Source organism: Wyeomyia smithii, chromosome 1 (genome assembly GCF_029784165.1).
Source record: "Wyeomyia smithii strain HCP4-BCI-WySm-NY-G18 chromosome 1, ASM2978416v1, whole genome shotgun sequence".
In the NCBI taxonomy this organism is placed as follows: domain Eukaryota; kingdom Metazoa; phylum Arthropoda; class Insecta; order Diptera; family Culicidae; genus Wyeomyia; species Wyeomyia smithii.
Genome location: NC_073694.1, coordinates 168,304,119 through 168,332,031, shown reverse-complemented (window position 1 = coordinate 168,332,031; position 27,913 = coordinate 168,304,119). Strand labels below are relative to the sequence as shown.

The window sequence follows — 27,913 nt, the reverse complement described above, 5'->3', positions numbered from 1 at the left end:
TGCAATTTAGTCCGCAGGTCTATATATATAGTGTCTATATTGCAAACTAGTGAGTTGGATCCAGGATCTACATCTCCTGGGCTCGTGGTTTCTGAATCGTCAATATCAGAAGATGAAAGAAAGTCCCTGTTGAATTCCAACCGATGTTGAGGAAGAACACATGCACAAAATAAACCATATGCACTGAAAAAAAATCGCACGCTAATCCCTAATGCTTTTTACATATGTATGTCTATAAACGAACCTAATCATTCCACTATGTCGACCCATATCGATTTTAATTGGAATCCACGGTATTTGAACGTGTTTTGGCATTTGACGTGTGTAAGCATTGAAATTTGAGTGCAAAATGATTGATTTTGGTATGCATGACATGGCAAACTGAAGTGTGAGACACTTGAATTTGTGCTGTGAACTGAACGTATCTACGTGAAATTGTATTTCACGTAGATACGAAATGTTTCATCTATCAGCACAGAAGTAAGTGGAATCTACTTGGCAGTAACGTGTCGATTTTTTACAGTGTGTATCACTTCTGAGTATTTTTTTGCATTCGTTCCAGACACCAAATAATTAAGGTTATAATTTTTTTTTCGTTGGTTTCTCACACTTCAGAAAAGAGAAATCTCATGGGTGCTCCAAATCAGCATTAGTGATGCATATCAATGGTTGCCACCCGCAGCACTTTATCAGCTCGCTATTTCGCCTTTTTAACATTATATCAGATATATACAAGCATTTAGGTCAGAATAAGTTCTTACCCAGAATTCTGTAATCAAATATAGTATTGTTGTAGGGCAATAATTTAGTGCCTACTGGTTACTTGGGAAGAGACCCTTGGCTAAACCAAAAACTGATATCAACAAAATATCGATACGGCCATATTTATGCAGTGCAATAGAGCATCACAAGACAGATGTAGTTAGTGTAGTTTTGAACAGAACAGTTCCGTTTTTTCGTTCATTTTTACTCGTCCCGTTTTTTTACCTTTTTGTACCGTTTTTTAGATATCCCTTTGAAAATTTTCGAACTAAAGCTTCGCACATAAATTTGTTGAATTCTAAATTTAGTTTCTAGGCTGCCAGGAATGTGTCAATATTACTAGTATTTATCGTTTCTTGAAGCCTGAACGATGTCGTTTAGGTTTAAAGCTAAAAAATATATTTTAACGTATGTCATTCAAGATTTATCATGTGTCGTTGGTAATTTTATTTCGGGAAGGGCCTTTTCCTGTTGAACAAAAGGTATTAAGCTTCTACCGATTCCATCGTAAAAATAATAAAAAAATCCATTTCCGAGAGTACTTATATTGTTGCGTCAAGGGTCGTTGCGATCTGGAATCAGGTCGGTCTCTTCCACCAAGTTAAACGAAACGTTGTAAAAAAAACTTTGAAGCTAGTGGATTGCAAACGTATAAAGCAGAACTATAAATTAAAACATGCAAAGGCAATTCATGAGCAGAGTGCGTTTAAAATTCAGTTGAAAACATTCTTCAACATCGTTATGTTATGATTTGTGAACTTGGAAAGTTGATTCACTGCATCTGAGAGTTACTACTTACAATGGAAACAGCGGATTCGAATAAATAGTACTAAGAACTGGGTTCACTTATCCAAAATAAAATCATGTCTGAAATAAAAATTAAAACCTAGTAGGCGATGTTTATACGACGTTTTCGTTGATAAGTTTACTTAATGTTGCACACATAGAAAAACTCGAATAACTCAACAACGATTCAAGATAGGATTTTGTATCTTTTAGAGAGTTTTATTCATAAAATTCCTCATCTTTCTGTGGTGTAGAATGGTTGGTGAAGTTTGGTACGCTTTTTGAAGGTTTAGTTTCAGGAAACACCAAAATTAAGAATTTTCAGAAGAGTTAAAAAAATTTCAACAACGAAAATGATTTTTTTTATAAAGCTCAAATTAGCACGTCGACTAAATATTTCTCCGAGTTGGCGCCATGCAAAAGTTTTTTGTTACACCATAACCAATCATTTTCCGGTTGAGCCCCCAAACTTTCTGACAAAACATTATTTTGGGACACCCTTCTGGTCAACAAATCAGGATAATGTGATATGCGATTTAAGTAATTTTCGATCGATGGTATTGTTTTATTATTGTCATTTGTAGTGCTAGTACATCTCTTGCTTATAGTTTTATCGATTCCCGCCTAGCAAGCATTGTAACCTCCCAACTTTTTCTCTCTCTCCTTTATCAATGTGTGAGTTGAACGTCGAAAATCTATGTATTTGCCGATTTTTAGTGATACCTTTGGGTGTGCAGCAATAATACAAGAAGATTAAATGCAAGTAGTAGTGAGTTAGATCTTAGGTGAGCAAATGACAAATGAGAACGGTTCCGATATATTTTTCTCTTGGTAATGTAGTACTTTTCACCATATGGTTTTCATGTTTCAACTCGATTTCTAAAGGTTTCCTCCTTCATCACTATGCTGCTTACGGGATGATTTATGCTAATTATTGTCTTGTTTGGTTCGCAATCGGCGTTGCGAGAGACAGTTGGCAATGCTGTTGTTAAATTCAATTTAATTTGATTTGTCCAAGCTACTCGCTAGTATTTTTTGCGGCTCTTGAAATTGTTTTTGATACGGTTTAATTTTGATTGGTATTCAAAAAATCGCCAATAAACAATCTACCGCAGGAACACGCCTGAACAGTGACTTTTGATGATTTGACATTTACAAAAACGAAAACGATCTGCGTGCTGTTTTACTATATAGATGTTTCTTGTCAATAATTGACTTTTATTGTCTTTTTGTTAGTTCAATCGTCGTTTTCTTCCCTCAAGTTTTTTTTTTGTATATTTATAGGCTTACAGACATGCATGTATGAGAAATATTTACACGATTTAAGTGTTAATAAATTGTTCATTTTTAACGGAGTGACACAAATTTCCTGGTGAACTCGGCATTTAGTTTCGTGCGTGTTTCCATTGTCACCGTAATATCGAGCGTGGTTTTGCTCCAGCGATGATTGTAAGCTAGTTTCAAATCCAAAAAATATTTGTTCACGATAACAAAAGAAACAGGAGTGCGTAGTTTTCCTTTTTTTCTAACTTGAATAAATTGCATTTCGCCAGCCTATGTTTGAGTTTCTCTTTTTTAAATTTACAGGTTTGTGTTTGTGTTCGTTCATATGTTAAACATCGAATATGCAATAAATTTACATCCTCTCGCTAACAAATTACGAATGCTTAAAGTTATGAATGGAATTTTGTTCAATGCTCTGCTTTCACTGCAATTAGTTGAAAATAAAACTAGAGTATAAAAACGATAACGTAACCTTTATATGCTATGTTTTCCTGGAATTGGTAATTGAAAACGTTTGACGTAATTACAAGTTGGGTGCTGTATTGGAATATTTCTTAGTCTATCTAAGTTGTGAAAGTCCAAAAAACATTCAAATTTGAAACATTATATTTATTGTCGTTATGCTTTGTTTCGCTTACTGTCGTAAAAATACGAATATCGTTCTAACTTTTGCATTATTGTCACTTAGTTCAAGTATTGATTATATCTAGCTCATTAGTTTGTAAATTTATTATTTGAATATTTACTTACTTTACTAATTATCGTCACTTGGTAGTGTTCAAATTGATTCTGCTTATTGTCCTCATTGTTCACTAGTGTGTTTGCATATCTCCTACAGTCGCAATGTGCAATAATTGCGCGTTTACAATAATTGTTTCAATACATATCAGCAGTGTATAAACGTAACGGAAAATGAGGCTGACGTTACTTTCGTCGCCGTATCTATAGTAAAACATCATTTGGTAATATATGAAAAAAAAAAAACTGACAGTAACCATTCGATGTTATTTTTCCCAAATCTACATTACGACAAAGCTGTATCTATTCGATTTAGTCTTTTGTGATAATTTTGTTCTCTATTTTCTCTGAGTAGGCTTGAAAATAGCGTCGTTTTAACGATAGTTCAGCTTTCAACTTTATTTTTAGACCTGTTTTGTTCCGATTTGAACAGAATAAAAGTGCTTGTTTTTGAATATTGCAAACAATAGCACCTTTTTGGATGATAATAGCTGGCATCTCTATCTTATTAACTTTGTTTTTTTTTTTTAGAAACTAGCATTCTTGCGATTCCGCGATGTGTGAGCCCCGCCCCACTGACAGATGTTGAATTCATGGCCCAATGTCAGCTATCTGGGCAGTTTAACTCAATATTATGATGTTGAGGGAGGGATAGCCGTAGATTCGAAGTGAAGTTTGCTAGCTTTGGCGATTGTTTTTCATTAATGTCTTGCTGTCTTGGTTTCCTCTTGAATTTACAAAACCAACATAGTTAAATTATGCTATAACTATGTCCAATAACAGTAATTTTTCAAGGTTATTTTTGTCAAGAAAACTTTTAAGAAAACAGAGCGATTTTCAACTCAGTTCAGAGTTGAATTAAATGAGTGTGTCAAAACGAATCAAGCAACAATCGTTCAACCCACCCGCCAGTCTCTTGTGTGTACGAGTCTCCAGCTGAGTTTGATACATTTGTGTTTGTGTTGCGCGAACGAAATTAATTCACATTTTTTTAGTTGAAATGTTATTTTTGACTTTCCATTACGCTGGAATTGAAATCCAACAGGTTATAGGCCCAGTTGTCACGGAAAGTGCGTGAGTTTCGTCAGTGTGGGAGTGAATTGAATGGATATGTAAACTTTAATAGCTTTGGCATTGGAGGACAATCAACTAATTCGAGTGATTGAAAAGCAGTCTGCGAATACGAAGTCGGATGCATATAAACATTACGAGCGTTTTTTTTTCGAAAAATCAATTCTGTGTGATAGCTGATTAATCTGCGGATGCTGGAATGTTGAGACATGATAGAGCATAGGGATTTGATTATCTGCAGTGAGGGAGGAACAAAAGAAGCACTGGTTTGTAGTTCGGATACTATCTAGTCATCGATTAGTCGATACCCGAACTCACGCTGATAGTGCTGACTCCCCATCATCATCGATTAATAGAATGGTGCAGTAGAAAACCATCATTTGCACATTTCAAGATTTTTGGTTGGGGAGCGATGTAAACTTGAACTAAAGGCCGAAAAACTTATTTCCGCAGGTTGAGGAGAAGCATGAAGCATGGTACTTAAATCTCGAGACGGATTGTGTAACAGTAAGCAGGTGCGTGAAGTTTTTTCAGCTGAGCACCGAAGAGGAAGTTGTCTGTCTGAAGCGACTGTAGTAGACGTTATAACTGTAGAAAAGTGCAACGGTTTACCCCTCGACAGCCATTGTTGGCTTATCTTTATTTAGCGTGCAAACCGGTAAAGGCGTCATTTTTTACAGACTGACGTACAGTTCGTTATTTGCTTCCGATTAAAACCTTCATTTTACAGTATTCCTCGCGTGTGTAATTTTATTTCACTAGTGACTCTGACACTCCGAAACTGCTTCCGTTCGTTTGCTCCGATTCTACCATCAGGTTATGGGCCCAAAGTTCGATCGGAGGAACAGTTAAAAGAAAGCATTAGTTAGGTAAAGCCGCCATTGCTGGTGTTTCGCCGCGTGTGTGCGAAGAGTGAAAAATAGATTACCGCGAAAGATCGTAAACGTTAAAAATGACTGACGTGAAGTTCTCAATTCCAAAGCTCAATGGAACGAATTGGGCCACGTGGAAAGTTTGTTATGGCGAGAAGATTTATTGGGAAGTGGTAGTTAACAAGCCTCCCGAAGAAAACGAGCGTAACGCTAAATACAGTAACTGTTCGCTAACTGGGTGCTGTTTAACTGGGCTGCTTTTTAATTGGGCGTTCGCTAACTGGGCTATAGCCTTGTTACAAAGCAGATGAACGTCAAAAATCAGCGTTGGCATGTTGCTGTCAAAACGAGATAGGGGCACATCAAAGCAAAGCAAAGCCTTGGTGCCACATTCCAATTCGGAACTTGACCTTCTGTTTATTCATACACAGACTTCGCAGCCGACTGTTTAGTGTACAGGACAATTGCGGGGCTAGCGCTACGATCAAACTGACACTAACAGTCTCTCCCGAGCCGAGACTCGAACCTACGACGACTGGCTTGTTAGGCCAGCATCGTACCTCGAGATCATCTGGGAGACATCATGATGTATAAAAACATGGTGTAACGATATGTCAAAATCAGAATCGGCCATATTGGGAAAAAATATGTCAGCGAGTAGGTTTGTTTATAAACAACTAGGGCATAAAAATTATCGCATCTCATAATATATCATTTGGATGCATTTAAATTATAAATATGTCAATGCTACATACCTTGCTACCAATATTCATTAATTTAAGAAACAATTTCCAACTTAAAACTACTGAATTTGCGGTACTCAATTGCCTAGTTAGTGAGGATATATCAACAAACACGAAAAAGTTCTTCGCTGTTGCATAGTGATGCTTCGTCTCCAACCCTCCAAAGTGAAAAAACACTTCCTCACCCCGCGCCTAGTTTTTGATCAAACCGTTACACCATGTTCTACTCATCATTGGGGCACTTGAATAGTAGATTGAGATTGATTTTTTCAGTTCAATGGATTCTGGTTGTCATCACACATGCAATCCACTAGATATTCATCTATTTGTTTCCAGGCCAAATAAATGTTTTATGAAAACAACATGTTTCCAGGCAACGGTTAGTGCAAATAAAGCACACGCAAGGCTAACAATTTATTTTTTCTCATTATCTGTTCATCGATCAGGATTTTTAGTGTATTTGTTCAAATCATTTTCCAATTTTCGCTAAGAGTTTTGCCTAGCGCCATTACATCGAAATCCCCCTCGATATTTGACGACATTTGAAATGTCAGCCCAGTTAGCGAGCGACATTCGTTAACTGGGCTAGGCCCTCAGCCCAGTTAGCGAACGAACAGTGTAGAAGACATCTGACCGGAAGGCAAAAGCAACGCAAATGCTACTGCTTGAAGATAGCCAGCTGCCGTCAGTTAAAATTTGCGTTTTTGCTCATGATATTTTTGAGGCATTAAAGGCTTATCACCAAAAAGTAACCCACTCAGTGCACGTTTTGTTGTTGAAAAAGTTGTGTTTAGTTAATCTTTCCGAGCGTGGTGACTTAGAGAAGCATTTGTTTGATATAGATGAAATTTTCGACTACCTTGATGCTGCGGGAATGGTGTTGGACGCAGACATAAAATATTGCATGCTTCTGCAAAGACGGCTTAGTGATGGCTCAGGACAACCGATCAGAACCCGATCTTACACATGATGTGGTAAATACTAAATTGATGGATGAACACCATTGTCGGCTAGAGCGCAAAAATGGTGCAGTAAAAGTGGAAAAGGCCATGAGAAATGCTGAAAACCGTCAAGGAAGAGAAACCAGTGTTTGCCACCATTGAGTTTAGTTGTTTTACCGCTACAAACTTATTGAAGAATAAGTGCGAGGCTACCCGGAATATTATTAACTACTTTCGCTGAACTGTATGGAGCATGAAGGCAATAGATTTGTTGATCTTGAAAATGACACAATTACTATAAGTCGGGACGCTCGCTTCATAGTAAATGGTAACGGAACGTCTTCTGTTGAAATTCCAGTTTCAGGGCAGGGCAGGGTTGAAGAGGAAACTAAGGACAACATTGAACTTTTACCTTTAATTGAAAAACAAGAAAAACACGAAAATGACACAGATGACGAACATTCTACGGAGAAATATTTTGATGCTCCTAATCAGGATGTGGATTAGAATCGGCGATCCGAAAGACAAAATCAAGACGTAATCCAACGTTATCATGAAGGCTATTCCGTTGATATTGCGGCTAGTGCAGTATAAGAACCCGATAACCACAAAAGAGCAATGGAAGATGCTGATTGGCCTAAGGCAATGCAGGAGGAGAAGAACTCACATCAACGCAACGAAACTTGGAAGCTAGTTCCGTTACCGTCTAAATGTAAAATTGTTGCTTCGAAATGGGTTTAGAAAATTAATCGCAACGAGAAAGACCAAGCAGTGAAATAAAAAGCCAGGATTGTTGCACGAGGTTATACACAGCAATTTGGTATTGATTTCGAGCAGATATTCACGCCTGTCATCCATCAGTCCACATTTCGGATGTTTCCACCAATTGCCGCTAGGCACAATTTATCTGTTCTGTACTTGGACACAAAGACTGCATATCCCAACGGTTTTCTTGAGGAGGAGATTTTCATGCATCAACCTCCAGGCTTCAACGTTCTGGTAAGGGAATTGTTGTATGTCAACTCAAACGAAGTATTTACGGATTGCGTCAGTCGGCTCGATGTTGGAATAAACGTCTGATCTGTGCTTATACGTGAAGTGTTCGGCAAAGGTATTTCTCTAAGTATATGTTGATGACATGGCTAGCATCCAACGATGAAGCTAAAATTGCAAGAATTTACCAGCATTTGAGTGATGAGTTTGAAAAGACTTGTTTAGGTGAAATTCGTCATTTTTTGGGTATGGAAATACGGCGTAAAAACGGAGTTTATCTGATTCGGCTGAAGCAGTATATTGAAATTATCACTGTGAACGGAATGGATCATGCTAAGGTTGCAAAGTCGCCCATGGATTCTGGATAGCTTAGTGCCAATGACAGTAGTGAATTGTTCGAGAATTCAACGAAGTATCGAATATTAATCGGAGGATTACTTCATTTATCGGTGGTTGCGCGACCTGATATCGCTACTTGCACAGCTATACTTGGTAGAAAGTTTTTTTTGCAGATCGAGAAAGATTGGAGTGCAGCAAAGCGAGTTTTGAGATATTTAATATTAACACGAAATTGTTTTCTTCGTTTGGGCGGCATAGCTGATAAACCGTTGGTTGGCTCTGACGCCAACTTGGCTGGTGATCCAGTAAGTAGAAGATCAACGTCTGATGCTGTATTCTTCTTCGCCAGCGAAACTATTTTGTGGACAACCGTGTGTGACCCTTTCGTCTATGAAGGCGGAATGCGTCGTGCTTTCGGAAGCCTGTCAAGAGACCATCTGGCTGAGACAGCTCCTGCTTGTATTCTGGTGAGAATCAAATGGCGCCTACAACGATTGAGGAAGACAACCAAGGCTGTCTGATATTTGTCCAAACAAAGAGATCCAGCAGCCGATCCAAACTTATCAATACTAGAGAAAAATATGTTCGTGAGTTGTGCGATGAGAAAAAGATTGCTTAAGTTCACTGTCCTACCGATATGTTGATAGCGAATGCTTTGACAAAACCTCTAAAACCACAAAAACATGGTCAGTTTTGTGAAATGTTGAGACTGGAGAAATCTAAATAACAGATAATTCGTCGAGGAGGAGTGTGGAAGAGTGCAACGATTAAACCCCGGACAGCCATTATTGGCTTGTCTTTCTTTAGTGTGCAAACCGCTAGAGGCGCCATTCTTTTACAGACGGATACCACGTACAGTTCGTTATTTGCTTCCGATTGAAACCTTCATTCTACAGTGTTCCTCGCGTGTCTAATTCCATTTCACTAGTGACTTCAAAACTCCGAAACTGCCTTCGTTCATTTGTTTCGATTCTGCCACCAAAAACCCTATTGGTGTTGCCCTTGGAGAAGGAAGAGCAACTAGCTGAAACATCGGCTGACGTTCTGAAATCTGATGTAAGACTGGATAAAGTCAATAATTCCCGGTAGGATAGAACTTGACCGTTCATTCGTTCATTCCTCGTGTTTCTGCTGGCTGAAGTAGCACTGCACTCCATGCGGTCAACAGAGGGAAAATCACTTAGTCGATGATGGAAGCAGAAAACGGCCAGTGGATGGTGGGTACTGAAAAAAAATGGTAATGCTAAAAATTCAGGAGTTCACACCTCCAGTGATGCGAAAATTGACCAGAACTGACAGAATATAAACGCGCAGAAAAGAAAACTTTTTGCTAGATGCTGCTTTTTTCAATAGTGTACTTAAGTCAAGTTAGTTTACTAGTATGAGAGGGCGGTGAGTTGGACTGATTTGAGGCAAAAGACACATTGGACGTTGCTCTGTACAGTAACGGATGAATTTCGGTGAACCAAACCATTTGATTGAGGTCCAAGAGGGACAGCATCGTGTTCTCTGCTGACTAACAAATTTACTGCTGTCTATCTACCCATTATTCTGTTCAAGATCACCAACCAAAACAGGTCTATTTATCTTCCAGTGATACTGCCGGGGTTAGCCAGCTAAGCGGTTCCAAATGATCGAAACTTAGAGCTACAGTTCTACATGTCCAAAATCATCATTAGTTCGTTACAACGTAACCTTACTTAAGAGCTAGTTCACGCGCATACCATAAAATTCAAACTTTTAGCTAACGTCTACCCAAAACAAACGTACGCACGCATCTTTATCTTTTCTCAGTGCTGGCTATGCCAAGCAGACAAACAAAATAAAACGGATTCAGTTACCTTAGGGCACCGAGCTCAGGGGAACCCGGCTCCTAACCTCGGAGTGAACCGATGCGGCCAAAAACTAGTTCACGCGTAATACTCACCTTCGCATTCACTCATGAAAGATATGTTTTTCAAGCGATATCGCATGGTTGTGATCAATGATTTGTTGTGTAAATTTGTTCGCTACGCATAACGGCCACCATCGGCTGCAGCTTCGATGATAGGATGATTCGTCGATGCACTAGTTAGTTTGTTACTTGGCACATGGGAAATAAGAGTCGAAGGTATTCGACATAAGGAATCAATCGTTCGTTGTGTTCACTCACATTGGACGGATACAGATATTAACAAATCATCTAGTTCAACAAAAACTTATTTCAAACTTGGAAAGGAAAAAAGCTTGAGCTTGCTGCTTAAATTCCGAAAATGTAAGTATTAAATTTGACAGATAAATAAGGCTCAAGAAGTTAAAGATTCCTTCGAAGCCTCAACCCATTATCGAAGCCGCGATTGATCGCTGGCAGCTGGCCGAGTGCATTTGATTCTTAGCTAGGTTTATCCTACCAGGTAAGCGTCCTCTGGACGGGACAAATGCAAATCTTTAGCCCTGGTGACGGTTGCTCCGGGGGCCACAGCAGCACCCCGTTACTATCAGAACTGCAGTCGTCGCACGGAGGCCACAAATACACTAATACACACGGCCAGCACCAGTTGGGCTATGCTGCGCGAGCTCACAACGAACAAACCATGCGAACCGTTGATTTTACCCGTCTCACCGGCGTTTACTACATGAATCTTCCATCCGAGGTTTCGATGGGTGTAGCACTAGAAAAAAATACAGTTTTCATGAAAAAAACTCGAATGTTTTATTGGAAGGCCATATTTATACCTGGTAGTACACCAGATCCGGCGTATCATCCGTCACGGTCCAGTTGAGGAATGCAGGCTGCCCATCTGGGTCATCACAGGACAGATATAGTGTTTTCTTGTACTCTTCGAATGTTTCAATTTCCTCCGATTTATCTACGGTCCTATGTTTCCATTCACAGTACCGACCGGCTGTAGAAACAGGTACCTCATTAATGCAGATTGCACAAGATTTGCGTTAAATGAACCTACCGGCAATTGGTGTTGGATATCCATCCCTGTCGTACTCGACGCCGGCGAAAATTGTTTCTCGTCTGCGTTGGGCATCAGTGAGCTGGCCGTATCCACCCTCGCTGGAGTCGGTAATGTAGAATGGGTGGTACCTGTAAAAAACGCATCCAAACAATTCGTCAAACTCTTGAAACGTACCGCAGCTACTCACTTGGCAGGTTGCGTTGAATCATCGCCACCTTCGACGACAAACATGTAAGTCTGACCCCGTTCAACGTACAACTCGGGAATCAATAAATCGTTCAGGTACCATGCGATACCCCAGGAAGGATGGCCAGTGATTGGGGTGTATCCTCGCTTCCCACCTGTCGGTCCTATCTTGACACTGATAGTTTTCCCTCCTATGATAACTCGAGTTGGCCAAGGTTCTGGACCCCCGGTGTCGCGGAAACTGTCCAGTGCGTCGGTACACGAATGATCGTTTCTTGATGAAAAGTTGATCTGGATGTCATCTACCGTCACGTCCTGGCGGAAGTGTGCGTTCGCTTCGTACTGTGAGTTCAACGGACCAATAGCTGCAATGACTGAAATTTGACGGTTCGTAGGATAGGGTTGGTCATTGACTGCTTCGTTGGTTTGTAGCAATCGCCGGTACTTGATTCGTGTAACACCATGGCTGCGATCGCCTGATACTGAAAACAATCAAAACAGTTAGAAGGAAACCGTTCACCGCGCAACTATTTCGAACTCACTCAATACTACATCATTTTTACCGCCTATTCGTTCATCGGGACAAACGCCTTGCTTGCCATCACACTGAGCCAAAGCGGACAGATAGTAGTCTTCGGCCCGGAAGCGTTGCTGCTTGCGGTCGTAGAACGCCACAACCACGTCAGCGCCAATCATCTGCGGATGGCCGTTTCGGCCGGATATTCCGAACGCCATGTACTGGTCCTCTTGGATTCGTCCTATCAATTCGATCTCAACGTAGTCGCCAACAATTTCCCACATTACGTTGAGTTTGGCCCGCAAAAGTTCCTTACAGTTGACACTCTTCGACTTGGCGGTGGTTCCGTGCGCTATGAATGTCGGTGTTGTTGAAGACGTAGTCTAAAAAAGAGATTTTTTTTTAAATCTAGATTACGAAGCGATTAAAAAAAAAATCTGCTGCTTACCGGCTTGTACCACCAAGGCGGCTTGTAAAGTACCGGTTATGGTTAGTATTCGCATCGATTGCGCTTATCAAATTCAACTTACCGCTATCTTCGTCTGCCCCAGTGCTGGTGGGATGTCCAAATCCTTAGGTATATGCACATGGCCGAAGTTGTGCCGATATTCGACGCACCACACCGCCAGCCAATCGATGTCGTACATGGTCAGGTTGCCTGGCAGCTGGATCTCAATATCTTCGCCCTGGTAGCCCCGCAGCGGTTCCAGCGATCCGATCTCGTTAGGAACTTTGATACCCATGATGTTCGGTTCGGAGCCATTACCCACCCAGAAGTAGGCGTCTGGTCCGGCTCCGTCGTAGTGCAGGTTAGGGATGTAGAACGTTTTCGCGTCCAGGATGCTGATGTTGCTGGATCGAAGTCCGTGGGCTAGCCGTTTGAATTCCGGCAGTACGCGAGGCTTGGGTACATCCAGTCCGGGTTCGATTAGGATTTGGCCAAAGTTTACCTGCAAATGAGTAAATGCGAAAAAAAAAACAAATTCTTAACCTTTCTAAAACAATCAGCATTGTCGCAGCGCAAATTTTGGTATTTATGTAAAATCGCTTATAATTCGCAAACTTCATCAATTTCAAAAACTGCATACAGAATCGCTCACCAAATAACGCTTCCTAATAATTACTACAATGCCCCTAGTGGCCGTGATTGGAAATAATTACGGTTCTTATCTAGAAGGGTATTTTTTCCATGTTGGTGGTTTATTCCGTGATAAAAAATTTCTCTTAATTTAGTATCAATCAGGAATGGATGAAAGAACTCAAAGTTGTAGATGTGTAAAAAATAATCTGAATGAGATGTTATCGACTATCACTTTGAACTTGACTAAAGCGACCAGCGTTCCAACAAAATGTCCTGTTCAGAATTGGCCCCGCGAAATGTCCCGTGTTTATCAAAAGTATCCCACGCCTTTGAAACGTCCCGCGATTTCTACAAAATTGGACCAATGCTGCCGTGATATGACATTATGACGTACATCAATTTGATCAGTTTTCCAATACGGCCCAAAAACGAACGGGTTACTTGTCATTTTGTTTTCTTGATTTTATGCAACGTACGAATAAGTAACAACTAAAAGAATGCTACCAAAAAATGGGTCTTGGAATAACGAACAAATTGGAATAGAAACCACATATTCGAAAAAATGGCATTTACGTCACTTTGTTTGCTCACGGCAGAATGAATGTCACATTTTTCCACTGGGACATCGTGCCTCTTGACAAGTATCATTCTACTCGGTAATGTGCCTTTTTACATCTATAATAATAGCAAAAATGACTAGTACAAGATATCTCTTGCAGTATGCATACTTTTGCAGTATGCAGCGAACACTAATGTCGTCGCGCGTGAATGAAAGTCGAACTAATATGTCTACTGATACTAATTTGATGATGCCGGCAAGGTGGTGAAAGGTGAAGCATTTTTTTTTAATATCCTCGTGTAGTCCTGCCATCTAATTTTCAATATCCTTATGCGATGCTGCCATCTAGTTTTCATTTCCATCTGGCGGATTATGTACGATAAATCGATTTTGCTTATCACCACAGTTTTATGCGCATTTAAGTCATCAGATGGCAGCACTAACCGTTGTTGAGGTGTCGTGAGCAAAATGTATGAAAAAACTGTTGTTCTAGTGGTCTTTGGCATTGATATACATATCTGTAGATTTTTTTGAAATCACATACGTTATACCCCTAAAAACTTACGATGCAGACACGGGTATTCAAAGTCATTTCGTCCTCCTCCAAATCTAAACTTCAGGACTCGAGGATTTTGTGATAGTATCGCTCGGGAATCAAATAAAAACTAATCTAGGATGAATTCTTCCCGATCCGGTAACAATTTTCAACGTGCATTTTGGAATGCAACGTGGCCAATGTTTACCTATTTGATAACAGCTTCAAGATAGTAATAGTTGTATGTTGAGATATTTATTATGTGAACAGTTTACAACACTTTTATACCAGGAAATTTTCGAATCAACAATTACAGAACGAAAAAAATGTAACTTCGTCCGTGGGTAAAACTGGATGAAAAGCTTGGTATAACTAGTTTGGAGTGTATTATTCACATGTGCAGAATTGCATAACAATCAGTTCAGCGGTTATTGCAATGTCATCGAAACAAGAAGAAAATCACCAGGGAATTTTGCGCGCCGTCATGGAAAATCCGACTGCGACCATGAGATGGATCGGAAGACAACTTGGAATCACCCATACAATATTATCTCGGGTGGTAAAATCATGAGAGGAGTTCCAGACGACCGAGCGGCGAGCTGGAATCGAAGACAGCTGACCCTGTGAAGGCCGGAAGGTGTTGGATTATTTCAAGCGTAATTTATGCCTTTCGATTCGTGACGTGGCTCTGAAGGCAATGTGTTTCGCCTGGTTGGTTCAGAAACAAGCTGAACTTCGTGCATTCAAAGTCCGGAAGGCACCAAACCGGCATGATCAACAAAACACGGCGGCCAAATCCCGAAAGGAAGCTGTATCGAGAGTGGTTAATGAAACCGATGTGTGGTTACGCAGAGCAGATACCGGAGCTGGAGTTTGCCCAATCACGGTTTTATGTTCCGGAACATATTAGAAAGAAGAAAGTGGGCAAATTCACCAAAAAATACTTGCTCTAGTAGGCCATATGCCAATGCGGTAAACCGTACATCACAACGGGTACCATCAACAGCGAAATTCATCGCACCGAGTGGCTCCAGAAGCGTTGTTACCTTTCTTGTGATCCCACGGAGCCGAGACATTATTTTGGTAGAGAGACAATAACGTTGTTTTTGTAGCAAGAACCGCCAACCCCCCAAATTAACCAGAGATTCGTCTGGTGAAATGATTTGGGGCCATAAGTTTTGGGCATTTCGGGACAAAGTTCGAGAATCGTCCAAGGTGGTTAAAAACGAGTTGGAGTTGAAGAATGGATAAAAGCGACCAAAAAGGTCGGCTCCACCGATGCACAAAATGTAATAGAAATTGAATAAAATAGTTATGCCGAAACATAATCCATATGTTTTAGTTTATTTCCCAAAAGTTTCAAGAAAATTCGACTTAAATAAAATTTTAAGTCTTTTGTCTGGTGCGTTTTTTTTTTGAGAATAGGTATCTTACCAAACAGTCCCAAGCCGTGGTGTGGCCTTTGCTGTACGTAAGAGTCGTCTCCATTCCACTCGGTCCATGGCTGCAGTTCGCCAGCTCTGCAGTCCGCGTAGGGTCCGCAGGTCGTCTTCCACCTGATCGATCCACCTTGCTCGCTGTGCACCTCTCCGTCTCGTCCCTGGCGGATTGGTTTCAAGAACCATCTTTACCGGGCTGTCGTCTGACATCCTTACAACATGCCCAGCCCACCGCAACCTGCCTATCTTAGCGGTGTGAACGATAGATGGCTCCCCAAGCAGCTCCTGCAGTTCGTGGTTCATTCGCCTTCTCCACACTCCGTTTTCCATCAGCAGTCCACCGAAGATGGTACGCAACACCTTCCGCTCGAAGACCGCAAGGGCGCGTTGGTCCTCCACAAGAATAGTCCATGTCTCATGCCCGTAGAGGACTACCGGTCTGATCAGCGTCTTGTAGATGGTTAACTTGGTGCGGCGACGAATTCTACTCGATCGGAGCGTCCTCCGGAGACCAAAGTATGCACGATTTCCTGCCATAATGCGCCGTTGAATTTCTCTGCTGGTATCGTTGTCGGCAGTTACCAGTGAGCCCAGATACACGAACTCATCAACCACCTCGATTTCATCACCACCAATTTGAACTCGAGGTGGGGAGGTTAGCACTGTCCTCTCGTGAACCCCTTCCTTTCATGTACTTCATCTTCGATGCATTGATGACCAGTCCAATCCGTTTGGCTTCAGCCTTTAGTCCGATGTACGTATCCGCCACTCGTGTTAATCCCCGCTCTTCTAATGACACCTTCCAGGGCAATGTTAAATAGTAGGCACGAGAGCCCATCACCTTGCCTTAGACCTCTTCGGGTTTCGAAGGGGCTCGAGAGTGCCCCCGAAACTCGAACTACACACATCACTCGATCCATCGTCGCTTTGACCAACCGCGTCAGTTTGTCCGGAAATCCGTAGTCGTGCATAACTTGCCATAGCTTGTCCCGATCGATTGTGTCGTACGCCGATTTGAAATCGATGAACAAATGATGTGTGGGCACGTTATATTCGCGGCATTTCTGCATAACCTGCCAAACCGCGAATATCTGATCCGTGGTGGCGCGAGCACCCATAAATCCCGCCTGGTAGTGCCCCACGAACTGCTTCGCAAATGGTGATAGTCGACGGCAAAGTATTTGGGAGAGTACCTTGTAGGCGGCGTTCAACAGAGTGATTGCCCGGTAATTGCAGCACTCCAGTTTGTCGCCCTTTTTGTAGATGGGACACACAATACCCTCCATCCACTCCTCCGGTACTCGTTCTTTCTCCCAAACCTTGACAATGACCCAGTGCACGGCTCTAGCCAGTGTTTCTCCACCGTATTTCAATAGCTCGCTGGGAAGTTGGTCCACTCCAGCAGCTTTATTGTTTTTCAGCCGACCAATCTCCTCCTCCACCTCCAGAAGATCGGGGGCTGGAATTCTGATGTCTTCTCCTCGTGCACCATTTTTGAGAACAGGTCTTAATGCCTATAAAAAATATAAGCAATAAAATTTGTTGACTCAAGCACATTTTAACAATTCTTTGTGGGGGTGTGCCTAGTCTGGATTTACACTGATGAGCGCAAAAAATATTTACCCCCATTTGCCAAAAAGTGTGCCACTCTTGGGGCAAGACACTATTGATATACTGCGAAATACTTCTAATATACAATATTACGAAGTATTTATCGTAGCATTCTCGGGCCCTCCTCTATTTATATCATAGCTCATTGACGTTATAGCATCGTTAGATGGTTGTCAATTGCCAGATAAATGATGAATATCAAAATATATCTACCGATATCGAGTAATAAATTCGAAATATTTTTCATGAAAATAAAGGTGTCTAGCCCCTAGGTGCCACTATTAAAAGTTTTATTACAGCTTTCCGGTATTTAAGTCAATATTACGTGAAAGAAGGTAATTAGCAGACCACTTGGCCATTTCAGTATCGTTGATTTTCAGAAAAAAATATGGCTTTTGTTTCTGAATCATAACTTGAAAAAAGTAGGAGGGTGGTATTCAAGACACGACCGCATGACGTTGACTACCGTATTCTTAAAAAAAAAAAATATTCCATTGAAGCAAATAGTAGAGGGAATTGCAACGCTTCTTTTACAAAACTTCTGTAACAAAATTTCGTGGCTCCAAAAGGTACCAGTTTCCGATTATTCTCGTCCAGAATTCCAGCCATTTTAGTATTTTGCAGTAGCCATTTATTACTAACAGCCACCAGCATAACGAGTAAAACCGGCACGAGATGACCGGTACTCTTGTCTTTCCTCCTTTCAGCTGCTATCACCTAGCATCCGCATGTCGCTGGTGCAGTTTTGGAATCAAAATGATGGGGCGCCGGCCGCTGTCGTAAACTTAACACCAACAAACAGATGCATATTTGCAAGGTTTTATCCGCTAGCAGCAGCATTTTGTAATAAAACAGAAAATTCAATTAGCCGCTTCTGTAACAAAATTTCGAGGCACCAAAAGGGGCCAGGTGCTGAATATATCCATGTTTTTGGTCAGTCCGTCCAGAATTCTTTCAAGATAGCGTCCGTATGTAGCCGGTACGGTTTAGTAATGAAACTGATGGGGTGAAATGTTCGAACGGTACGTTTTATACCAAGGCTTCGTCAGATAAATAAAAAGAAGGTGGAGCTACATAGGTGATGGAATGGTAAGGAAAAATTTTTCTTGAAAGCTGCGCCGGCCGCTGTCGTAATATTAACACCAACACAAACATGCATTTATGCAAGATTTTTTCCGCTTGCAGCAGCATTTGGTAAAACAGAAAATTCAATTAGCCGCTTCTGTAACAAAATTTCGAGGCACCAAAAGGGGCCAGGTGCCGAATATATTTTTGTTTTTGGTTAGTCCGTCCAGAATTCCAGCCATTTTAGTATTTTGCAGTGCCATTTATAACTAACAGCCACCAGCATAACGAGTAAAACCGGCACGAGATGACCGGTACTCTTGTCTTTCCTCCTTTCAGCTGTTATCACCTAGCATCCGCATGTCGCTGGTGCAGTTTTGGAATCAAAATGATGGGGCGCCGGCCGCTGTCGTAAAATTAACACCAACAAAAAGATGCATATTTGCAAGGTTTTTTCCGCTAGCAGCAGCATAAACATCGGAAACAGAAAGTGACCACAACAATAACAACAAAGTCAGATCGATTGTATCCGTTAGTGTCGACTGTGCTTGGGAAGAGAGGTAGTGATTGGCTGCGCGGTATGATTTAGACAATCGATATTGATTACCAATTTTTCAATAGTGTATCTCAATAAATAGTTTGTTTTTGTTACATAAATTTAACCGTAAAAGAAGTTCTGATCGATTGATGCCAAAACCTCGAAAACCTGATTGTAGATGACTGCAAAATAAGCGCTCAAAATCTGACCACTTTTCCCTGGTTTTCTCTGGTTGAATTACTAGATTTTCAAATTCAGGGGCCTAACTTCGATATAGACGTTAGTCAACGTCAAAAAATTCACTTGCGTAACTTTGTTTTACCGTGTTTGTTTTTTTATTCATGCACCCCTCGGTTTTGACAGTTGTTTGTTTACATCTGACACGAACAAAATGTTAGTAGCTGTTTAGTCAACTGTTCATGCGCACTGTCGTGTTTTTGTACCTGAGGAAGCTACCCGAAAATGACTGGGAGACAAATTTCAACACCAGGTTTGAAATTTGATTATGTGTGAGTTCCACACTTAAAATATTTTTCACATTATTGTTACGTGAAATTTCCTGTACTTCTTCATTTGCTGTCATTTTGCATGATTTATGTGACAAACATAACATCTGCGTGGAAATCACATGCATACTATGTTTTATCACGTAGCATCCACGTCAACTTGACAACGTCAAACAGAATGAAGTATCGCGTGAACTCTCTGTGCGAAAATACACAGAAAACATGGCGAAGCTGCTGCCTGATTCAGTCTCTGAACATAAACTGGAATTTTTCGATGACTTGCCAATTAGTGAGCATTAGGAGAACCATAAGAATTCGACATTGAATCTTGAGCTTACAGATTTCACACAGATTCAGTTCAAATGGCGAGGGATTACCTGAACAGAAACAGTTGCAGCTAACAGTAACTATCGCCGGCGAATGCTGCAATATTTGTCATTTTGTATGTCATTAAATTCATTTACGAATTGGCGATTTTACATGCCCGTGCGACTTATCAAGTAACATTTTTCAGTAATTTCTGAAAACTATTCCTAGTCTTTTAAGAATTTGGGAAACCACAATTGAAAATTATCAAATGCTTTTCACTTTACCGGTAGTTGAATTCTACGTGAAACTCACTTGAAATGCATATGTCTACTGAATGAGATCCACAGGATAAATCATCTCACCAGATCATAATGAACTCAAATTACAATCACATAAAATCTACGTGAAAATGACAGTGGAAAATATTCACATAACTTTTCCGGTAATTATAACGTGAAAAATATTTTGAGTGCAGCGTAATGAGTCTCAGCGGACCATTGCTGAGCAGTATGAGGTGCGGTCCAGCTGGTCATTCGGAAGCATCAGACACTCGGCAACATAACGGATCGACCAGGAAGAGGACCGAAATGTCGAACTGATGCAAGAATAGGGACGCTAATAATCGGGGAAGTGAAGAAAAATCCACGATCGACAAAATCCAATTGCACCATTCGACACCGCTTGGCGGAACGGAACTTGAAAAAAAAGCGTCCAATGATTAGCAACACCAACGATAGAACGACTTCAGTTTGCCAGGGACCATGTCAACAAACCGCTGAAGTTCTGGATGCGCGGAATATTTGGTCGGACAATTCCAAGTTCGAGCTGTTTAACAAAAAAAAGTAACTCTGAGTGTGGCGGAAGAGCGACGAGAGCTTCTAGAACCGGCATCTACAAATGGCTATGAAGCACAATGGTGGAAGCATACTGATGTGGGAGTGTTTCTCGTGGGCTTAACGTAGGTTAACAATGTTATGACTGTCGATGATTATTCATTCTTCCTCGCCATTTTTGCGAGTAGCTGGAAGAATTCATACTGCAAATGAGGCTGGAGGACAGCTACATTTTCAAGCAAGGAAAGGACCCGAACCATACAGCGAAGGAAACAACCGCATTATTCCGATCTGACCGGATCAAACTGATGCGATGGTGTGGCCACCGCAAAGTCCCGATTAAAATCCTGAAGAGTGTACGAAATCATATTGCATCCATTTCAAATGGCTGTAACTTTTTACTCATTGGATATTTTCTATTGAGCATTTGGGTGAAATTTGTTCAATGTGTATTGTTGTCATTGTGCTAATTGCACTTAGCTGCTAGTGCAATCGTTATGCCGATGGAGTCAGAAGAACAGAATAGGCATGAATAATCTTCGCGCTCATACCTCGAAAATTTGAATCTTTTTTTTTAATGTGCAATCAGCAGAAAGCTGGGAATGTTTTAAGTTTACGGTAACTCGTGTTTTAAATCGGACAACAAGCATTTGATCCTGAATTTCCGCATAGTGTGAAGGATCACAAGCGGATAGTTCAAGCTTTTAAGAGGAATTCGAACAGTTCATTTAGAGACGTGGCTGAAAACTGCATTTGAGTAAAACTTTCGTTCGAGATGCGAAAAAACGTTAAGGACAAAGTTCTGAAGGCGCAGAGCCGCAATGGACGACAGAATACCCGGACGAACACATACGAATCGCATAGATTCTCTAGGATTCCTCACATTGGATTCGTGAGCGTCCTTGAAAAAGATTCCTGAAAAAAGAATCCTCAGGAATGCCCTGTTTATGGCTCTAGGATTCTTGAATAAGAATCGTGAGAAGGAATCCTCCAGATCGTGTTTGCGATTCCTTTCACGATTCCGTCACCGTGTTAATCGATATCCTGGGGATTCTTACTCAGGATTCTCTGCGTGTTAGTAAGGGTATGGTGGCGAACATGCTTGGTTTCACTCTTTTGCTCTTTGAATGCTCATTAGGCTATATTTTGTTAGGGAGGGAGAATTCGAACAAGTTACATATGAAGTACTTGTAGAGACACTCCAGAACTTCACCGCTCATCATAAATTCGAAACTTCTGAGGACGTTAGAAAGCAGAAGGTGTCAAAGTACGTGAGCAATTTGCTCGAGTGGAAAGCGGAGCACCCCATTCGTGACAACCGGGACGGTAAATGGACAGGTATTCTTGAAAGAATGTCTCCAAAAGCGTTTACTTCCACTTCTGAGGTCACACAATGGTCCTACAATTTTCTTGCCGATAGATTAAGGAAGTCAACTTTGTACCGAAGCATGTCAATCTCTTGAAAGTACCTGAACTGCGTACAATTGAAATGTACTGGGCCAACGTGAAGCAAGCACTTAAATGGGTCCAAACGTTGTACAAGACCTTGGGGCTTATTACGGATGTCACCTCATGGTGAGAACGAAGTGAAAAAATCTCACGGTGAAAAAAGACGCGTGCAAATCAAATGGGAATCACTTTCACTGTGCCTATTACGGTTGTCATTTTACCGAGAAGTGACTCCCGTAAAAAGCCCCCTTATGAGCAGTGTTAAGAGAAAAGTTCGCACATTTTTATATGGGGATGAAATTAAATAAAACAAACAGTGAAAACACTAAATAACATGTTTTATGTTACTACCTGAAAGTTAGAAGGCGATTGGTTAAATGAGTGAAATTTACCAAATCTTTTTCTGTGATGCAATTTGATTTCGTACACCCTTTGTTGAGAATCTGTGGGCGACTTTGGATGAAAAAGTGGATAAAACTGGCGTTACGAACAGGTAATCCTAAAAAATTTAAACAAATTTTTAATATCCGCACGCTTTAATTTCAAATGGATTCGGATTTTTTTTCTCTGGCGTCCATCAGCGTAAAGACTATTTTATGATCTAATAGAAGAATTTCCATGTATGTCTCATGGTTATCCTGTGCCCAGAGGCTTTGTATGTATATAGCGACACTGTGCGAAATAAAACAATAAAACCCAGAACATTCATTTTGTTCAATATCATATTTGTATTCATCCTGCAATAGTTCAATGAGATTTGTAACACGCGTTTTTATCCGAATCGTGCTATTCGTGTTGTCATTATTTGGTTTTCACATGTTTTGAGGCGAAGTGTGAGTTATGGAGTAATTTTAAATTTACCGACATTAATACCACATGCGTTAACACTCAATGCAGTAGATGTGTTACAAATTATTACAAATCGGTTACAAAACATTCGCTTTTAAAACTGGTTGGATGTCGAGAGAAATTTTTGTAGAATCACATCAACATAGTTTTCTCCAATGTTTCTCTATTTGCTCAGCGTTCGTATAACCGTAGAATCGTATAATTAGTATAATTTTGAACAATTTTTTGTAAGTTCATTTGTCGAGGGCGTCTATCATTTTTAGAAAAAATAATTTATTTTCCGCACAATTCGAGTTTTATTCGATGAAAACAAAAATATGCACGAGTTCCAACGCGTTATTTAACGTGATACGGATAATTATCGATAAATATGTAAGCTAGCCGACATTAACTACAAGCGTGCCTTTCTCGGAAATTCCCGGAAATCAATTAATCAAATCCTGGGAAATATTATCAGAATTATTTTCAAGATTGGAGAATCAATTTAAAATTACAGAACCTTTTATTATTTGCGTATTAGTATCAAATTTTCATTTCCCGAATCCCGGGAAGCTGAAAATCGTCGGGAAATGGACGCTTTTATTATTACCCTCTCCGGTTTTTTTGTTCACGTATGGATTCAAAACAACCTTTTAGTTGGTCTCGAGGTACGATGCTGGCCGAACAAGCCAGTCGTCGTGCGTTCGAGTCTCGGCTCGGGAGAGACTGTTAGTGTCAGCCCCGCAATTGTCTTGTACATTAAACAGCTAGCTTCGTAGTCTTTGTATAATAAACAGAAGGTCAAGTTCTGAATCGGAATGTAGCACCAAGGCTTTGTTTTTATAGATTCAAAACTATTGATTCTCTACATGCCCTCAAACATTTGTTACTTTTAAGTACCATTTGCCGAATTTTGTATAATTTAGGCTTATTTAGTTCGATCAGAAATAATTTCGGTGTAAAACCCAAATCTTAAAATATTCCAACATATAAGAAAATCAAAGCATAGTCAACGATGGACTTTGACGATAAAAACGAAAAACAGAAGAAGCCATCCCACGTCACGTCCCGTTTGATGTTAACTCTTTTGTTCAATTTTTTTTATCAATCAATAATGCAATCAACGCGCGTTGGAGACCAATTAGGTCTTTCTTTACACTACGTTCGCTTCGCGCCAGCGGGGGTTGGCAAACGACACTTTACAATTAAAGCAATTTATACTCGAGTGGCCAATGGTGGGCTGCCAAAGACATTCATTGAATTTTCCCGTCTCCCTTTGTGCTAAATTTAAACCGAAGCATAGAGATTGCTTTTGAAGCAATATAGCACAAGGATGTCAGTGAAGGATAAATTAAATTAACATGCAAGCTAATTGGAACATTGAGATTTCATTGCTACATAAATAGTAAACTAGTTGACGAACCTGGAGCAAATTAAAATTTGGAAAAGGTTTAAAGGGCGAAAACTCTGCCTCTGAAAAATGACTTGAGCTATTGGCAGAGTATAGCAGTGCAGTAGCAGTATGTTCTGTACTACGCTCTCAATCCCATAGGAGCAACTTTAGTGAGTTATTATGATTAATGAAAAGAAAAACTTTTACCTTTCATGGTGGATAGTGTGTTTTTTGCTAGCAATATATAGTATATAACAACTACGACTAGTGGGTTTCCGTCATTACAGCATTCAATAGTGTATTCAAATACAACCAAAACGGTCAGTCTACTGTGCTGCGTCTGCTGTGCTTCAAATGTTGAAACAGTAAAGTTTTTAATTAAACTCAAATTCATCACGCTCAATATAATTTGTTACTTCCTGAACATAATAAACACACCAGTTGTATATCGATTTTGTCTGCCAACTGATTGCCACTGTTTTGTTTGTATAATTTTGGGAGTGTATCGAATCATCCAAGCAACCCCAAACCTTGCCGTGTAGAATTTCTCCTCCCCAACTGGGGGGGTAGTTTCAAACCAACCCCTTGCCAAAATTCGTCTCACACTGTGATAGGGGGAAGGAAGCTGTGTTTGGTTGGCACGAGAGACGAAAGAGACACGATTCCGGGAACTGTATTGTGCTCTTTTCTTCCTTCTTCGCTGGATGTTTTTTTTTCTTTTTTTGAAAGTCAGAGAGCAGAGAGAGAGAGTCTAACAAGTTGAAAAACACCATCGGCTGATAAGGTTTGAATTCTTGCTCAATTAACGCTAGTCTCCGCAGCAAAACAAGGAACGCTCTATTTCTACTGTGGTTATCTAATGCGCATGTGTCACTTCCGCCACCTTCGACTACAGTGGGTGGATGGAAAGTAAAACGAATAGGGTGGAAAACAGTCTGAAATTTATCACAACTTTTTGCGTTAATAGACATTCACCGCATTGATTGTGACTTACCAGAGCCAGCCAGCGTGGGACTGTTGCAGGATACGTTAAGTTAGACCTTTCTGCATTAGTGCAGAAATGAAATTTTGTTTCACACAGAAAACAGTTGAAATTGCAGTCCAACCTTTTTTTCTGGTTGTTGTTTACCCTGTGAATAACCCGTGTTTTGCTGGGGAAAAACATAGTCGGATTATTAGTGCTTGAGCGCATAAACGGGGTAGCCACGGAAATTACCCGGAAGCTGCCATTGAATCAAACTGAAATCTGGGCGCTACCAGTGATGTAGTACAATACAGAATTGTAAGAATAACGGACATAAGGGCAGAGGATTAAAAAAGGTGTGTAGGTGGGCATTAAAAGAGTTGTTTATTTAAGGAACAAAACACTTCGAACTCTTTGATAAAAAAAAAGATCCCAAAAACCAGATGAACTCAGCATATTTCAAGCAGTCGTTTTATCGTTATACAATCGGTGGCAGTAATCAGCTTTGGGTTTTATTTATATGAAGAAAACTGCACAATCATAGTTGTTTGGACTGTATCCCATTGGATTAGATTTCTTTCGATGCTATATATAAATAGTCGGTTCTCGTGCGCGGTGTTACTAACGTCTCAAATACTAAGATTTTTACCATTCTGAAATTAATGCTTCTATCAAATGTGCTTAAAAATCCAACTTTTTTTTTTCATTTCTTGAAAACACTTAAAACACGGAGTGTACACAATTTTATCTTAAACAGATGAAAGGTGGTCCCTCGCAGTTGATGTCCCAGTAAGTAAAATGAATCGAATATATAACTTCGTGGGGGCCACGGCATGCCAAAATCAGGTTAGTTCTTAAAAGTGTAAACAGTAAAAGCAATGACGTCATCCGTATTGCTGAAGTAAACAGTGTATGGGAACATAAGCTGGGTGCACCTACAGTACCAGTTTTACTATCCGGGGCTTCATTAGCAACGGATTTACTCACCACGGTGCTTCCACACACCGTTATTATAAAAAAAATACACCAAAGGATTTGAGTACTCCTCGATTCGTTATGACGTTTCAAATCTTTGGTCAAAATTTCAAAATCGTCGTACGGTACATTTTTGAGTAATGACCTTTTCAAGGTCGTAAAGTACAAAAACGTGACATAAAAACGACAAAATACTTACTGTAAAAAACGTTTTTCAACCACCATTTCATGAAAAAACTTCCAAAACGTTGTCTACACATTCCAAGTGTTATATTTCAGGACATTTACAATTGGAGAAAAGATTCATTTGAAAATCCCACAGTGCACAGTGATCTAAACTCAAAAAATCTTGATCGTTTTAGATTTGACTGTGAAAAATTGATTTTATGTATCCAATGTCTTCAACAAAATTGTTTCATAGAACGAGGCCTTATTTTCGGTGTTTCCGGTTATTCGATCAATCCTCCTAAGAGATAAAAAAAAATACTTTTTCTAATTTTCAATATACCAGATTGCTTTCGTCAGCAATGCTGCCGCAAAATATAAAAGAAAAAAAAGTTGCTGAATACTGCTATATCCTATCTGTACGTTTGATACGACGAAATTGAGTTTTTTTTGAGCACACCTCCTGAAAATCAGTTTTTTGTTTTCGGGACTATGAGTTTCGAGTTGTACCAGTGCCGCACGATACCTACGGCAAGGAAGGAATGTTGAAAATGTAGTCTTAACTTTGTTAGAGACCGAGTATACCACTGCATCCCTACAAAGAGCACGGAAGGAAGTTTTTTTCATCAGGATTCTCTTTCATAAGAAATATGACCATGATTTAAATGAATTAATATAACAATATAGATATGATCATGTATAAGGCTGCGCGAAATTTCAAGGTTTCCGAAATTTTTCTCGAAATTCTTCATAAAATAACCAAAATTTATGAATTTTAGGCCAATTTTTTCGTTGATTCGTATTTAAAAAGGAAATTTAGCGATGTATAGAGTCTACTTTAATTTTTACTTTTACTTAGTTTTAAAAAAAATTCTGGAAAAATATAGTGAACTCTAGTTTTTTTTAAATTTATTTATGGCCTGATACTTACAAGCAACTCCAGACCTGAATTAAAGCTTATAACAGCAGAAAAATTGGTGTTGAGTTTGTATTATTTGTTGATAAAATGTGTTCTCAATTTATATCAATTTCGTTAAATTTCGAGAAACTCGAGATTTCGCGAAATTTCGCACACCCTTAGTCATGTAACATGTAATGTGAAATTATTAAAATAAAATTTCAAAATTCAATAAGAAGTACATATTAGGGCATGTAAAGAAGATTTCGGTTGACTGCCTTCATAGCTGAAATTTCCAAATTTTTTACGTAGCAAACGCAAAAAAAAATGTAAAAATAGATTTGAAAAACATATGGAAAGTTTCCGTAATATTGTGTTCCCAACAAAAAGTGATTAACATTTCTGAGACTAATTTATGACATATCAATAGTTGTTGTTGTGCTCCTCTCTGCGGCTAAAAACATGAATTGAAATAACTTATTACAACAACACTGCAGCACCTGCACAGAGGTGTCGCTCCTCTCTACAACCATTCACCGCATAAAGTCATCCAAACAGATCATACACACGTTCACACATCTATCA

The 27,913-nt window shown here is 40.0% G+C and overlaps 1 protein-coding gene across 2 annotated transcripts in view; it reads right to left on the bottom strand.

Annotated features, from left to right (window-relative positions):
• Positions 1 to 2,083: 2,083 nt before the first annotated feature.
• Positions 2,084 to 27,913, bottom strand: part of LOC129718675 (protein Skeletor, isoforms B/C) — a 129,636-nt gene continuing 103,806 nt past the window's right edge. The window contains exons 5-11 of one of the 2 annotated variants that reach the window (XM_055669687.1): positions 12,711 to 13,130; positions 12,629 to 12,649; positions 12,206 to 12,563; positions 11,665 to 12,145; positions 11,475 to 11,605; positions 11,245 to 11,414; positions 2,084 to 11,180 (exon numbers count right to left, since the gene is read on the bottom strand). In XM_055669687.1, the coding sequence (XP_055525662.1) occupies positions 11,007 to 11,180; positions 11,245 to 11,414; positions 11,475 to 11,605; positions 11,665 to 12,145; positions 12,206 to 12,563; positions 12,629 to 12,649; positions 12,711 to 13,130 (1,755 nt within the window). In that variant the 3' untranslated portion in view covers positions 2,084 to 11,006. The remainder of the gene's footprint in view (positions 11,181 to 11,244; positions 11,415 to 11,474; positions 11,606 to 11,664; positions 12,146 to 12,205; positions 12,564 to 12,628; positions 12,650 to 12,710; positions 13,131 to 27,913) is intronic. The other variant, XM_055669688.1, reaches the window with a different exon arrangement.